Consider the following 12,630-nt stretch of genomic DNA (forward strand, 5'->3'; position numbering starts at 1 on the left):
TTTTGAGATTTTGCCCACACATGCAAATGTAGCTCACATATATAGTTAGCCTTAACTACCATGGCAAGGCTGGCACTGTTTTGTTTTTTTTTTTTAAATGAAGGGGGGGGGAAAGAGGTATATGGAGAGAAGCACTGTTGACAGGTTCTTGTCATATCTCATTTACTTTGTCCAGCCCTCCAGCTCCTCAGAATTCTGCATGCCTACCCACATACAGTGTGTCTAGCTTGTTTCCAAGCCGACCTATGTTTTCAGGCTGTCCCAGGGATCTGAAGTGATGGTCATTCATATAGCTTCCAGGAACTTGCATTACCACTGTGCCACAGTGGCTGGGCCCATGCTAGTACATTTTAGCCTCCAGGTTGCCAATAAGGAGGCTTTAGTCCTACCTTGATGGTTTTTAGGCATTTCTAACTCTATTTCCTTTACTGCTTATATATCTTCATCCTTCTACATGTGCATATACACTAAGATTTTACATTTACATAGCCAGTTGCTTTATTTTTATGCTACTCTTTTCTCATTGATGATTCTGATAACAAATTTTAATATGACTTCTAATTGTAATTATTTTCATCCCAGAATTTTTGAAGAGATTCAGAAGATTGAGGATAATGAATTTCATTACCAAGAAGTGGTACAAGAAGTCAAAATCTTTTTAAAAATTTTATTTAATGCCAGCTCTGTCAAATTCTTTTTAAAAATTTATGCCAAGTGGTATTTGTGCATGCATGAGAGTGAGAGAAACACTCCCCAATGGGACCTGGTCATGCCACAATCCTTTATCCTCCAATTTTCTATCCCTTTAGGATCCTGTGCAAGGGCATACATGCCCTCTGTGTAAGCTAGTAGGGTTGGGACCCCTTTTCCATAATTACTAAAGGACTGCTGGCAGAAAACTCTTTCAGTACTATGGCAAAACATTTTGGTCTAGTTACCAGAATGATGCTTTTTGGCCTTTTTTTTTTTTTTTTTTTTTTTTTCTTTACGATAGACCTGAAAGAGTTAGAGAAGAGATTAGCATCCTCCCCAGGGTCTAGTCAGATCTCTGTTCTCTTCCTCCGGTCCTCTAGCCTCTCATATCTTGGACACTCGCATGCATGCCTAGTATATTTCTGGTTTACCAGCCTGGAGTTTGAACTGTGTTCTCCATGTGGGATTCGTCTTCTTCATGAGCAGCACATTACCCTGGTACCACTGAGCTGGCCCTCAAATCTTTTGGAATGTTATATATGACTAAGTTGAAATTAGTATGAACATTGTTCTTTTATTTATTTATTTTTTGGAGAGGTTTTTCACTATAGGGCGTGTGCGCTCGCCAGACAGACAGAGAGAGACATAGGACAGAAAGCGAGAAATCACCGCCCGGGGGGATGGTCATGCCGCAATCCCTTCTCCTCCATTCTCCTCTCAGGATCTTGGGCACGCATGCACACGCGCCCGGTGTGAGTTTGAAGCCACTGGGTCCGGGACGCGAACCGCGGTCGACTACGTAGGAGTCCAGTGACATAGCCATTACGCCAACTGCTGGTTCCCTGAACATCGTTCTTTTGGGAAGTGTCACTGAGGCTGTAATTCTGCCACCGTCTGTCACATGGGTATCAGTATGGCTTGAGGCTCTCTGAAAATTAACTCTTGTATTTTTGAGAGTATTCTTACTGAGGAGCAGGGAGAGGAGTAGGCAGATGCCGCGTTGTGTGACAATCATTTATCAGTTAATACATCATCAGCCATCTGTCTCTCCTTTTGATAAACATTTATGGAAAGCTGCTATAGTAGCTGATATTTTGGGAATTTAAATATTGTGAGAACATTCTACAACGTAATCTATAGTAAGGATGTACAATCTTGGAAACACTGCTTTAGGATTTCAGGGGAATGAGAGCCTTTTACTTGATTGAAATAGGATCAGGGAATGCTTCATAGATATAAATTCAAAATGAGTTTTTAGCCTCAGTAAATAAGTTGTGGATAAGATTTGGTTACATTCTAGCCAATGTGAAACACATAATTGGGGAACTCTGGGATCTGGTGAAAAAGTCAATGGTCTTTTGTGTCTGTAGCATAAGAATAAATTAAAGGAAATTATTATGGGGCTGGTCCTGTTGCTTAGTGGTTGAAGGAGCCAGATCCCATATATCTGACTCTGACCTGGGTCCTGGCCCCAGTGGCTTGAAAAACATACCAGGTGAGTGTGTGCATGTGCACCAAGTCCTTGTGGATGGAGAAGTGGAGAAGGGATTGTGTTGTGACTATACTCCGTTAGAGAATCCTGACTCTCTTCTTTTTCTCTTTCTCTCTCTGTCTCTCTGGCAAGCACATGCACCATTTAGCAATAAAAAAATAAAGGGGAGCTTCTCTCTCTCTCTTTATATATATATATATATACATACACACACACACACACACACACACACATATATATATATATATCCTGTGAACCCCTTTTCAGAATAATACTTTGCCCTCTCAACTTTTTAAAGTTTAAGAAAAACTGCTATAGTAATGTAATGATCACTTGTAGACCCCCTCACTGAGATTCATCAATCATTAATATTTTGTCATATTCTGTCTCTCCTTGTGTGTGTGTGTGTGTGTCCTTGTGTGTGTGTGTGTGTAGAATATATATATATATATATATATGTATGGAGAGTGTGCATGTATTTTTCCACGAATCATTTGAGAATTACAGATATCATGATACATCACCCTAAATGTTTATTTTTTAGTATTGATATCAGCAACTACAAAGACATTATCTTTCATAATTTCAGTACATTTGTCACAGTTGGGAAATTTAACATTTAACATGGTAGGTTCAATAATTATCACATTTTATAGCAGTAAGTGTACAAGATGTTTTGAGACATCTGCAATGACTATGTTATGATTTCTACTGATGATGGTCATAGATATGACTAAAACTGATGTAGTTTGTTGCCTATAGAATCATACCTTAGAGATACTATGATTTCTGTCCCAGATTACCACAATAAAGCAAATATCACAACAAAGTGAATCACACAAATGGGTTGATAATAGTGTTGATGCAGGGGCATGGAGTTGCAGGAGTGATCAGGCCCAGTACCCCCGGGGTACATGGGTTATTGTCTGCAGCCTGCAAAGAATTAGAGACACTGACGTAGGTAGGCTAGTGGAGTTTATAAGAGAGGGAAGGAAGAACAGAGCTTCCAAGCAGAGAGCATGTCCCAAATGAGTTGCCAAAGAGGAACTGAGTTGAGGGGTTTTATCTGGGTCTTAACAGCTTTGTCTGTCCTTGTTTTTTTTTTTTTTTTTTTTTAAGGAATAATTTTATTTAACTTTATTTATTTTAATTTGACCAGAGAGTGACAGAGCAAAAGAGAGAAAGTGAGAAGGCAAGCTGCCAGGTCTGAGACTCGAACCGCAGTTGACCATGTGGGAGTCCAGTGCCCTTAACCACCACACCACCTGCTGACCCTGTCTGTCCTTGTTTTCAGGTGGAGGTTATACATGTGTTTCCTTCATGGTGAAAATCACATGTTGGATGAGTCTGGTTATTTTTCTCCTATTTTTATTATTTTATTTTATTAAAAAATTTTTTTTTAAATTTTCTCCTAATTTTGGAGTGTGTACAAAGGTCAGAAGATTCTTTGTCTGAAAGCTTTGGGCCATAAAAACAATTATCTTCTTCCTGGAATGTAATGGAACCTTTGTTTTAGTTTGTCTTCATTTTAAGATTTAGCCATTTTATTGGGACCAGCAGTTAGCATAATGGCTTTGTCGCTGGACTCCCATGTAGTCGACTGCGGTTCGAGCCCTGGACCTGGAGGCTTAAATTCACGCCAGGCTCGTGTGTGGGCGTGGCCATCCCTCCTGGAGGGGTGATTTCTCGCTTTCTGTCTCTGTCTCTCTCTGTCTCTCTGGTGAGCGCACGTGCCCTGTAGCGAAAACCTCTCATAGCGAAAACTTCTCAAAAAAAAAAAAAACAAAAAAAACAAAAAAAATTAAGCCATTTTGTGATTCCATTTTGGGCCTATGCCCTAACTATATTTTTAGAGTCCCTAACTCCTACTGTACATGGGTTTTTATAAGGCTTTCACAAAGAAGTAGTGGTTAGTGGTCACAAGAACTTTTATATCACTTAGGTTCATTCTATGGATGCCCTTTGGTTCTAATCGTGGCCTCTTGCTACCAGCTATTCTTTATATAGCATTTTTCATGTATTTTGGGCCTATCGGCTTATCACATAGTTTTCGCTGGACCCAGGTACTTTAGATTTCAAAGTTAGGAGTTGTCTGGTCTTGAGTTCTTGACTTTGTTTCACCAAATGGCACATAATGCTAGTTTTGGCAACTGCCTAACCAGAGTCTGTAACATTGTTTTGAAACTAAATAGTGATGATGATTGTACAACTTCGTGACTATATGGAAATCTTCGAAGTTGTACACTTCATTTATTTATTTATTTTGCTAGAGGGCCATGTTCTCTCCAGAGATAGAGACAGAAAGAGAGGGAGAGAAGAAAACATTACCCGTGGGGAGTGGTTGTGCTGCTGTTCCTTCTCCATTTCTTCCTCCTCTTGGGGTTTTTGGGCAGCATGCATACATACACCCAGTATGTTTCTCAAATCACCAAGTGCAGGTCTCAAACTGTGGTTGGCCATGTGGAATCTGGCCAGAAAGTGAGAAATCACCCTTCTGGGTGGATGGCATTTTCTCCTCCGATATCCTCTCAGGATTATGGGCACGCACATGCACACACATGGTATGGGTTTTAAGCCGCTGGGCCTGGACTTGAACTGTGGTCAACTACATGGGAGTCCAGCAACATAACCATTATGCTTTATGCTGGTCTGGAATCTGGCTTTCTTAACCAACAGGCCACAGAGCCAGCACAAATTGTACAGTTGAAAAGAACGAATTTTATGGTATGTGAATTATATCTTCAAAAAACATTAAAAGATAACATTTCAGTATTTTTCTGTAATGCTTTCTCTACTACTTTAGTCTGAATGATTTGATTTTAGTCATGGTCCTTTGTGTTTTCTCATAGGAAATACATTGAATCACTCAGTTTTATACCATACTGATTAGGACAGTTAGCATATAAGTAAGCAGTTGATAAAAAACAGCTGATTAAATTAGAATGGGGTAGGTGAAGTCCTTTTAAACAATAACAGCATTTCAGTGATTTATTAACTTGATGATTCAGGGATGCTTCCTGATGTGGGGGAATTAAAGGTAACAGTGGATCTTTCCTTTTCTCTTTTTCTATTTTTATGTGAAAATATAGTAGTTTTACCTGTAGTTTCTAGTTTGAGGTATACATGTTTCATTTTCCCTCTACAATTGCTGGAGCCTTTACTTTTATTGTGTGTTTGAGGTATACATGTTTCATTTTCCCTCTACATTTTCTGTAACCTTTACTTTTATTTAGTAGATAAGAAACAGCCATGTTGTTTAGTAAAGGACTGGGCAGTGTGGGGTTTTGGGAAAAGTATGTGAATGTATTAGGAGGGCAGAGTTTTAGTTCTGCCCAGGTCATTGTGTGATCTTGGGAAAGTCACCTAATCAATCCAAGTATATATTTTCTTCATCGTAAAACATGAGAATGGAATCACTTGATATCTGAAGGACTTGTCATTTTTATGATTCCATGTTTCTGGATACTTAGTTTTTTTTTTCTGGAAAAGTATTTGTTTCATAGGTCAGAGAAATTGTTATTATTATTCCAGTTTTAAGTTGTGCTAATATACAGATTAACATAACATCTTAGCTCAAGACTCTTATCTAGTGACATATTTTGATTTTTGGAGGTTCTGGTGTGGAATAATTTTACCTCTTTACAGACAGATCCAGTTGAGTATGTGGAAAACATGTGTGAAAACATGCAACTGTACCCACTGCAGGACTTTCTCACTGGAGATCAGCTTCTTTTTGAATACAAGCCAGAAGTAAGGAGGTTTTCTCTCTAAAACTTACTTTTAGGGAAAGAGGAGGGTGAGAAAATGCTAGGATATATTTAAGAACTGTGGGAATAGAGAAGCTGCTTATAGGTAGTCAGGGTTTTTCTTAATTTAAATAAAAGAAATATAAATAGTTCTGTGGATTATTTGTTATTTTTTCATATAATGTTTTAACAAAGAAGAAAATCAAGTCTTAGATACTATTTTTATAACTTTTTGTTAAAACATTTACTAAAAAGTTAAAGGGGGTTCTAAGAGTTATGTGACTTAGTTTACTAAACATATGTAAAGAATTGCTTACCTATTAATTCAGTCAGAGATTGAGGGCAATTAAAATTGTAATCTTTTTGAAAATATTTGCAAGACAAATAGAAGAGTCCCTGAATTAGAAACATAAGACTTATAGATAATATTACAATACAGACAAGCTAGTTGGTTTAAAGTCATTCCTCCATTACTTGGGAGTAAGTAATTTTGCTTCATATGGGGTTATCAGTAGTCACCCCTCTGTGATTTTATGTTCCATTGTTCAAAGACATGTTGGTTGTTACAATTTCAAGTGGGAGTGGTGATGTACCCTTGGGATCTAGTGATGAGCAGCAAGAGATGCACTAAACATCCTGTAGTGTAGATGACAGTACCCCACAACAAAGAATTACTTGGCCCGAGATGTTAATAGTGCTAAGTTTAAGAAGCTTTGGCAAAGGATATTCCAAAGCTACTAATTGTAAAGGAATAGGGAAAGGTAAAGGAGGAAATAACAACCACACATTCTTGCCATCTCTCTAGGATAGTTGTATCTAGGGGCCCACTTTTTTTTTTTCCTTAACCACCATTTGTTTTTTTTTTCTCAAAGAAATATTGTTAAAGTAGTATTTAAGGGTTCCAAACAAATTTATAAAATCCCATGTTTAGTTCTTAGGGCTGGAGGATCCTTGAAGATGGTCCTACCTATACTGGCATCAAAACATAGCTGTTCTTGCATAGTCTTTGGAATCGTGTACAAACTTGACTACAATTTCACTTTTGCCAGTTCTAGTTGTATTCCATGTAAATTACATAATCTTTCTTCTGAGCAAATTGCATAACCTTGAGTCTCTGAAGCTGTGTGTTATTTTCTGTAAAATGAATATTCTTTAGGATTGTTTTTAGGATTAAATGAAATAATGTATGTTAAACACTACCTGGCACACAGCAAAAACTCAGTAACTAATATTGAGTTGCCAGGAAAGTCATGGCTCAGTTTTACATAGAAAAAGAGAAAAATACAGCATGACTTTCCCAACAACTCCATAGCTATTTTTATTGTTAGTGCCGTTAATAAGTGAGATTTGAGATGAGCACTGTTAAAAGCATATTTGAGAACCAATTTGGTTATTTGTCAGTTATACCGTTGTAAAGCTAGTATTTGACAGTTTACCTCCATAAAGTTTTTGAGACACTGATAAACTAATGAAGTTTTATAAATAAGGGTGTTAATGGACTATGGGACATCAAGGTGAACATCAAAGAAATAAATGGGAAATTACTTGTTGAAGATAACATGTATGTAATATCTATGATTGAGCCAATATATGGTGTATTCTGGATATGAAAACCGATTTTGTATGCTGTAATGCTATACAGTGAATGAATGTAAAATAAATATAAAATAAAATTTAAAAAGATGAACATGGAGATGTAGGTGTCTAACAATGTGACTGCCTTTTTAACAGAGATGTATAAAGTGAAATTCTTATTATGTGTGTTGTATTTTTTCCCCTTCATTTCCTACCTCTGTTAGGTCATTGCTGAAGCCCTTAATCAGCTAATTCCTCAAAAAGCAAATCTTGTTCTACTCTCTGGTGCTAATGAGGGAAAATGTGATCTCAAGGAGAAATGGTTCGGGACCCAGTATAGTATAGAAGGTAAAATATTTTGACAATTGTTATACACTTTGGTATATCTGACTCAACTGGGAATTTTAATTTTTAATTTTTTTATTTTTTGAGAGGTTTTTGCTATGGTTTGCATATGTTCCCCAGAAAGACAGAGAGAGACAGAGAGACAGAAAGCGAGAAATCATCCCCCAGGGGGGATGGCCATGTCACAATCCTTTCTCCTCCATTCTCCTCTTGGGATTTTGGGCATGTATGCACATGTGCCTGGTATGAGTTTAAGCTACTGGGTCTGGGACTTGAACCACAGTTGACTATGTGGGAGTCCAGGACATAGCCATTATGCCAACTGCTAGTCCCAAGGGAATTTTTATTTTTTAGTATTTTGTCTGATAGTTCTTATTAGGGAGGGGGGTATTACTTTTTTTTATTTTTAGGAAAATTTTTTGCTATCAGGCACATGTGATCTCTGGAGAGACAGACAGGCAGAAAGCAAGAAATCATCCCCTGTGGGGGATGGCCATGCAGCAGTCCCTTCTCTTCCATTCTCCTCTTGGGATTTTAGGCATGCATGCATACACACCCAGTGTAAGTTTTAAGCTGCTGGATCCAGGACTCAAACCATAGTTGACTCTGTGAGTCTGGTGATATAACCATTATGCCATCTGCTGGTCCCTATTAAAAAAAAAAAAAAAAAAATTGTCAGAAGGCATGTGTGCTTCCCAGAGAGAGAAAGAAAGCACTCCCCTCAGGGGATGGGCATGCCATAATTTCTTTTTCTCCATTTCTTCTGTCTTTTGGGATTTGAGGTAGGCATGTATTTGCGCCCAACACGTTTTTCAAACTACCAGGTCTGGGACTCAAACCAAGCAGTTAGTTGGCCATGAGAGTCAAGCCACCTTAATCAGTTTGTTTTTCCTCTACAGATGTTGAAAACTCTTGGGCAGAACTGTGGAAGAGTAATTTTGAATTAAATCCGGATCTTCATCTTCCAGCTGAAAACAAGTACATAGGTCAGTAAAATAGTAACCATTACATATAATCTATCCATGTACTAATGGATAGAATGCACCTGTATATAGTACACTTTGTTTTACAAAGAGTCATATAAATTCATATTCAAGATTCTTAGTAATATGGGGTGTGCATTACTTTTCTTTTTTTTTTTTCCCCAAATGGGAAAATAAATGCTCAGAAAAGCAAAGTAACTCATTCAAAGACCATTCTGTTGGTGAATGTAGGAACCTATCCTTGGACACAGGTCTTGGGACTCTCTGAAGTTTATGCTTTTTCTTATGTATCCTAGCTAATCCTTTCACATCAGTCTCCATAGGAATTGTCATCATCTTGTCAGTGTTTTTCAGACTGCAGGTTGCAGCCCATTAGAGGGTTGTGAAATTAAAATAATGGGTTATGAGGTCAGTGTAATGAGCTATGAAAGCATTAAAAAATCAGTAAGAATAGAGAATAGCAAAATGTCTCATTTAATATAGAAAGGGTATTATTTCAAGAACCTTTGTTCCAGATAAGGATATGTGTATGTATCTGCTAGCTTGCAATGGAAATACATTCCTTACTGTGAGTTTCAGTAAAACAATTTTCTTTTTAATTGAAAGCCACTGATCCTAGACCAAAGGTATTACAGCTGTCTATAAGTGTACCTTGAATACTTATTTGCCAGTGTTCTCTTCCTAGTTTGATACCCAGTAGAATTGAAACAGATACTCAGATAAATACATGTACATACAGCAGCATAGTTTACAATAGCTAATAGATGAAAACAGACCAGATATGTATATGTGAATGAATGGGTTAACAAATTGTGGTATATACATGCTTTGGAATCTTCCCCAGTCATAAAAAGAAATGAGGTGCTAATACATGCCATTCTGTTGATTAACCCTGAAAATAGCATGTCAAGTGAAAGAAGCCAGATAGACAAGGTCATACATTTTATGAGTTCATTTATATGAAATAGCCAGAATAGGTAAATCCATAGAGACAGATATAGACTGATGGTTGCTAGGGGCTGGGGTAAGTAGGTTATGGGGGAGTAACTCTTTAATGGATATGGGGTTTCCTTTCAGGATGGTGAAAATGATTTGATACTAAGTAGATAGACGTGGCAGTTACAAGACAATGCGAATATACTAATGCCTCTAAATTATTCACTTTGAAATGGTTAATTTCTCGTTACGTGATTCTCACCTCAACTAGTTTAAAAAAAAAAGCTCTTCTTTTTTCTTAGTCTTATGTTTTTTGGACAATTCAGTTCCAAATCTTGAACTTTAAATATCTAAAAACATTTTTTTAAATTATATATAGCAAGTACGTTTAGAAAATTCTCAATTGTTGTCAAGTTAGCTATTTCTCACCTGCTTGTTGATGAAACAGTTTACTTTAACTGAAAGGCCAAATTTAAGTTTGAGCAGGACTGTTTTATAACCTTTCAGATGTCCATAGATTGGTAACAGACATTCTCATTCAAGAATGGATTCATTTGGGCTAGCTGGTGGCATGGCTGTTACAGTGACTAGATCCCACATGGCTAACTGCATGGTTTGAATCCATACCTGGCTGCTTGAGAAACATGCCAGGAGTGTATACGTACCCAAAATCTCAAAGAGAGAGAGATGGAGAAGGAATTGCAGGAGGGCTGTGTTCTCACCTTTTCTCTCTCTGGCAAGCACATGCACTCTCTGGCAAATTAAAAAGAAAAAAAAAAAGCTGACTTACTCATAAATCGGTTCATACACTTATCCTGACTAGTGGTCCTTCTCACAGTTAAAACTGTCTTCTAGCAAAGGAATGAAGCAGGATGTATAGATATCAGAATCAACTCTTGGGAAATTACAGATCTTCAGAGTTCATTCAGTTTAAAGCCAAGATGGTTTTCTTTTTAGTATTGTTCTACTGATTTATTACAGCCTTGTATTTGAATTTTATTTATTTATTTCTAGGTTTTTGCCATAGGGTGTGTGCATTTGCTGGAGAGAGGCAGAGACTGACAGAGAAGTCACCTCCCGGAGGAGATGGCCATACTGTAGTCCCTTCTTCTCCATTCTCCTTACGGGATTTTGGGCATACATGTACATCAGTGATTTTCAAGCCACTGGGTCTGGATCTTGAACTATACTTGGCTGTGAGGGAGTCCAGCTTATTTTTTCCATAAAAAAAAGTAGCTTAGATTTTTTTAAACAAGAACAAATTTCTGGGAAGCTTGTTAAAATATCTGAATGAATTTTTCATCTTCTCTTTTTTTTAGCCACGGACTTTACGTTGAAGGCTTTTGATTGCCCTGAAACAGAATACCCTGTTAAAATTGTGAATACTCCGCAAGGTTCCCTGTGGTATAAGAAAGACAACAAATTCAAAATCCCCAAAGGTAAAGTTTTGCCCTCCCTAAAAGGAGTAAAACAATTTTTTCTCCACTTTGTCCCAGCCTTTTTTCCCTTTGTCTGTCACTTACCTCTTTCTCCTCTTCCTCTTTCACTTGAAGACCTTTTCTAGGCTTAACTGGTACGTCATTAGAAAAGTCATGACACATTTTTGCATAGGAGAACATAGAAAAGTAAGCTACGACATTAACGATGACCCAGTATAAGCAGAGATTCATACTGTGTTCCTGTGCTGTCACAGAAATCCTTATAGACATTCCAGTTTCCTGGAAATAAAAATTCAAGCCTAGAATGAAATGCCGTTCAGATATTTTACTTTGAGTTAAATAAAAGTAGAATTAGATAGTTGACCATCTTAAGGGACTGGTCATTACTTTTAGAAAGAGAGAGAATATGGGGCCAACAGTTGGCATGGTGGTTAAAGGTGCTAAACTCCCACATGGCAAACTGCAGTTCAAGTCCTGAACCTGGTGGCTTGCTTTTCTCACTTTCCCTCTGTCACTCTGTCTCTCTTTGATCAAACTGGAAAATAATAATACTAATAATAAATAAAGTTAAAGAAACTAATCTCTCTTAAAAAATAATAATTTCATTTATTTATTTATTTAATTGCCCAGAGAGGGACAGAGTGAGAGTGAGAGTGTGAGAGAGAGAGAAAGCGAGAAAACAAGCCACCAGCAATCAGGCCCAGGACTTGAACTGCAGTTGGCCATGTGGGATTCCAGTGCCCTTAACCACCATGCCACCTGCCGGCCCCAATAAAATAATTCTTTAACGAAAAAAGAGAGAGAGAATAAGAATATGCAAAGGAAGTTATGAGGGGGGTTTTCAGAAGGTTCGTTGAAAATACATATTATGAAAAACTGGGAACGTGCTGAGCCAGCAGGGTGCCGGAGCCGGAAGAGTCTGCGCTGGTGACTGCTGACCAGTGACCGGGACTGTGTTGGGAATCTTGGAAGCACTGCCAACATGTCAGTTATAGAAGAAGCCACTAACCAACTCTTGGATGTGAACCTTTATGAGAATCAGAGGTCTGTACAAGTGACAGAAAGTGGCCTCAATGATGGATGTGAGCATCTCCAAGATACTGTCAGAGCCACTGTACCTACTGGCTTTGAGCAGACAGCTGCAGATGAAGTGAGAGAGAAATTGGGGTCATCCTGTAAAATCAGCAAAGACCTGGGCAAGATATATTTTGACGTTTCAGTGAAAAGTCTGGCTCAGGTTCATTGTCTGAGATCAGTTGATAACTTATTTGTGGTGGTTCAGGAGTTCAAAGATTACCAATTCAAAAAAACAAAGGAAGAAGTTTTAAAGGATTTTGAAGACTTGGCTGGAAAACTTCCATGGTCAGACCCTCTAAAAGTATGGAAAATTAATACCAGTTTCAAGAAAAGAAAAACAAAGC

General features: G+C 37.8%; 1 protein-coding gene across 1 annotated transcript in view; it reads left to right on the forward strand.

The window, feature by feature from the left end:
- The window catches only part of NRDC (nardilysin convertase), an 86,418-nt gene that overhangs the window by 55,466 nt on the left and 18,322 nt on the right, over positions 1-12,630 (forward strand). The window contains exons 16-20 of the mRNA XM_006149409.2: positions 583-633; positions 5,827-5,935; positions 7,731-7,854; positions 8,751-8,837; positions 11,090-11,209. Of these exons, the coding sequence (XP_006149471.1) occupies positions 583-633; positions 5,827-5,935; positions 7,731-7,854; positions 8,751-8,837; positions 11,090-11,209 (491 nt within the window). The remainder of the gene's footprint in view (positions 1-582; positions 634-5,826; positions 5,936-7,730; positions 7,855-8,750; positions 8,838-11,089; positions 11,210-12,630) is intronic.

This window comes from Tupaia chinensis, unplaced genomic scaffold (genome assembly GCF_000334495.1).
Source record: "Tupaia chinensis unplaced genomic scaffold, TupChi_1.0 Scaffold000259_1, whole genome shotgun sequence".
Lineage (NCBI taxonomy): Eukaryota > Metazoa > Chordata > Mammalia > Scandentia > Tupaiidae > Tupaia > Tupaia belangeri.